The 4,642-nt window shown below is 28.4% G+C and overlaps 1 protein-coding gene across 2 annotated transcripts in view; it reads left to right on the forward strand.

The window, feature by feature from the left end:
• LOC107702742 (origin recognition complex subunit 2-like) overlaps positions 1-3,086 on the forward strand; it is a 10,095-nt gene extending 7,009 nt beyond the window's left edge. For both annotated transcript variants that reach the window (XM_016505184.1, XM_016505252.1), the window contains 3 exons: positions 2,506-2,602; positions 2,680-2,826; positions 2,911-3,086. In XM_016505184.1, the coding sequence (XP_016360670.1) occupies positions 2,506-2,602; positions 2,680-2,826; positions 2,911-3,086 (420 nt within the window). The remainder of the gene's footprint in view (positions 1-2,505; positions 2,603-2,679; positions 2,827-2,910) is intronic.
• Positions 3,087-4,642: the final 1,556 nt, after the last annotated feature.

Here is a 4,642-nt window from a genome sequence, read left to right on the forward strand (position 1 = left end):
ATAACTATAATGAATAACATAAGTGTAACATTAACTACAATAATAACTGATAACTGTAACAATAGTTATAATAACTAATGATAACTGTAATAACTAACAACTATGATAACTGTAACAATAGCTGTAATGATAATTATAATAGCTATAATGATAACTATAACAGTAAATATGATAACTGTAACTATAATGATAACTAACACCTATAACTATAACTATACCGATTATAACGATAAATAACAATTATAACTATAAATATCATGATAACTGTAACTATAATGATAACTAACACCAATAACTATAACTATAGCGATAAATATCACGATAACTATAACGATAACTAACAACTATAATGATAACTATAATAACTAACGATAAATATAACAATAACTATAATAACTAAAAACTATAACGAGAACTATAATAACTATAACGATAAATATAATAACCATAACGATAACTAACAACTATAATGATAACTATAATAACTAACGATAAATATAACAATAACTATAATAACTAAAAACTATAACGAGAACTATAATAACTATAACGATAAATATAATAACCATAACGATAACTAACAACTATAATGATAACTATAATAACTAACGATAAATATAACAATAACTATAATAACTATAACGATAAATATCATAATAACTAACTATAACAATAACTAACAACTATAATGATAACTATAATAACTAACGATAAATATAACAATAACTATAATAACTAAAAACTATAACGAGAACTATAATAACTATAATGATAAATATAATAACTAACTATAACGATAACTAACAACTATAATGATAACTATAATAACTAACGATAAATATAATAATAACTATAATGATAACTAAAAACTATAACGATAACTATAATAACTATAACGATAAATATCATCATAATAACTAACTATAACGATAACTAACAACTATAATGATAACTATAATAACTAACGATAAATATAATAATAACTATAATGATAACTAAAAACTATAACGATAACTATAATAACTATAACGATAAATATCATCATAATAACTAACTATAACGATAACTAACAACTATAATGATAACTATAATAACTAACGATAAATATCATCATAATAACTAACTATAACGATAACTAACAACTATAATGATAACTATAATAACTAACGATAAATATAACAATAACTGTAACTATAATGATAACTAAAAACTATAATGATAACTATAACTAACGATAAATATAACAACTGTAACTATAATGATAACTAAAATCTATAATGATAACTATAATAACTAACGATAAATATAACAATAACTGTAATTATAATGATAACTATAATAACTATAGCGATAAATATCATGATAACTGTAACTATAACGATAACTAAAAACCATAACAATAACTATAATAACTGTAGCGATAAATATCACGATAACTGTAACTATAACGATAACTAAAAACCATAACGATAACTATAGTGATAAATATCACGATAACTGTAACTATAACAATAACTAAAAACCATAACGATAACTATAGCGATAAATATCGTGATAACTGTAACTATAACGATAACTGAAAACCATAACAATAACTATAATAACTGTAGCGATAAATATCACGATAACTGTAACTATAACGATAACTAAAAACCATAACGATAACTATAGTGATAAATATCACGATAACTGTAACTATAACAATAACTAAAAACCATAACGATAACTATAGCGATAAATATCGTGATAACTGTAACTATAACGATAACTGAAAACCATAACAATAACTATAATAACTGTAGCGATAAATATCACGATAACTGTAACTATAACGATAACTAAAAACATAACGATAACTATAGCGATAAATATCACGATAACGGTAACTATAACGATAACTATAGCGATAAATATCACGATAACTGTAACTATAACGTTAACTAAAATCCACAACAATAACTATAGCGATAAATATCACGATAACTGTAACTATAATGATAACTAAAGCCCATAACAATAACTATAGCGATAAATATCACGATAACTGTAACTATAACGATAACTAAAAACCATAACGATAACTACGATAACTAATATCACGATAACTGTAACTATAACGATAACTAAAGCCCATAACGATAACTATAGCGATAAATATCACGATAACTGTAACTATAACGATAACTAAAGCCCATAACGATAACTATAGCGATAAATATCACGATAACTGTAACTATAACGATAACTAAAAACCACAACAATAACTATAGCGATAAATATCACGATAACTGTTACTATAATGATAACTAAAAACCATAACAATAATAACTATAGCGATAAATATCACGATAATTGTAACGATAACTATATAAGTGTCCTGAGCAGCAGATGATAGCGTTCGGTTTATTCTAAGTGTGAGCTGCAGTTTTGTTGTCTGCCGCTTTAAATCCTTGATAACAGCTGTGATCCGACTGATGTTGTCTGAATCCTCCTGTAATCGGACAGATCCTGAATTCCCTCACCGCAGACGTGTTCGGACACGAGGGAACCTTCCGTAATCCTGCAGACCAGATCGACTTCATCATCAGAACTCTCAGAGAGGGTAAGGCTGATGTGTGACGTCTCTCAGCTCATCCCTGATCGTCTCCAGTGGCTGTAAGCCGCGTGTTTGTCTTCCAGACACGACCAATCACGTCTTCCTGATCATCCATAACATCGACGGGCCCATGCTGAGGGGCGACAGGAACCAGCAGGCACTGGGGCAGCTGGCGGTGCTTCCCAACATGCACCTGCTGGCCTCCATCGACCACATCAACGCTACACTCAGTCAGTCTCACGCTTCAGCTTTAGGATGATGCTGATCACTCATATTATGGGCTTGTAATGTTCTCCTCGTCTGTGTTTGCTCAGTCTGGGATCAAGCGAAGATGAGCATGTTCAACTGGCTGTGGTACGAAACCACCACATACCTGCCGTACACTGAAGAGACGTCATACGAGAACTCACTGCTGGTGCAGCAGACCGGAGCACTGGCCCTCAGCTTACTCACACACGTGCTGCGCAGCCTCACGCCCAACGCCAGGTGACACACACACACACACTCACATTTTTTATATTTTATTTTATTTCAGCTAGTTGCAAAGGCAACAATTCTCATTTTTGTTTACTTTAACTTTAAGTACTAAAATAACAAACTAAATAAACTCAAAAATGAATAGAAAATATATGGATATATATTAAAATAACTAATAAGAACACTACAAAATTACTAAAACTGGGAAATTATAGTGAAAACAAAGCAAAAATAAAATCTAATTCAAAATATTACAATTAAAATAGTATCAAATAGTTGGTTATATGAAAATAGCACTGATATATATTACAAAATGTTATATTTTATAAATATATTTTTATATATGTTATACTGTTACATGTGACCCTGCAGCACAAAAGCAGTGTTAAGTCGCTGGGGTATATTTGTAGCAATAGCCAACAATACATTGTATGGGTCAAAATTATACATTTTTCTTTTATGCCAAAAATCATTAGGATATTAAGTAAAGATCATGTTCCATGAAGATATTTTGTAAATGTCCTACCGTAAATATATCAAAACTTAATTTTTGATTAGTAATATGCATTGCTAAGAACTTCATTTGGACAACTTTAAAGATGATTTTCTCAATATTTAGATTTTTTTGCACCCTCAGATTCCAGATTTTCAAATATTTGTATCTCAGCCAAATATTGTCCTATCCTAACAAACCATACATCAATGGAAAGCTTAGTTATTTTAAAAAATTGACCCTTATGACTGGTTTTGTGCTCCAGGGTCACATACGTCAATCTTCATATTTCGATGGCTGTGCACGTTGAAAGATGAAATGTGTTTCTGAAAGGTTGATTTTCTGTGTTTTGGACACGATCTTTTGTGCAAATGTTTTTTGGCTGTTGTTTGAACGGCTGTGGTGTTTGTGTTTAAGAGTCTTTCTCTCTGTGATTATTTGTCCGTTGTTTGGACTGAATTATTCTGCTTCTCCTCTGAACAAAACGCTGCCCATTTTTACCCTGATATCATGTGTACAGATGAATATATACACTTTTAAAGACGTGCTTCAGTGATTAAACCTGACCAAATAAAAATAGATATTTTCTGCTGATTAACAAAAGCGTTGTGTGGTGTGCGTACTCTATTGTTTTGTTTTGAATGTGAACTATTTTGCTGAAGCAGCATAAATTCATAGAGACAAAATATGAACAAATTATTTTATCAATTTAAAATATTTATTTGTACATTATAAATGTAATATTATACATGTTACATAAGTATATATATACAAGTTACATAAATCAAAATTATTTTATAATATAATATTAGTTATTACTATTATATAAATACTAATATTAGTATACTATACTAGTAATACTACTCATAATAGTAATATAACCATATATAATATTTAAGTGTAATGCCACTAATTCTATATATATGCATACAGTTTAAACGTACATTTATTATTATTATTAATCATGTTTTTTACTGAAGCAACATAAATTCATAGAGACAACATATAAATATTTTATTAATTATAAAGAATTTTTTTATATTATGTTATTAAAAATATTGTCTTTATTTTATAAA

The sequence above is a fragment of the Sinocyclocheilus anshuiensis genome, unplaced genomic scaffold, assembly GCF_001515605.1.
Source record: "Sinocyclocheilus anshuiensis isolate Anshui unplaced genomic scaffold, SAMN03320099.WGS_v1.1 scaffold21, whole genome shotgun sequence".
NCBI classification, from domain to species: Eukaryota; Metazoa; Chordata; class Actinopteri; order Cypriniformes; family Cyprinidae; genus Sinocyclocheilus; species Sinocyclocheilus anshuiensis.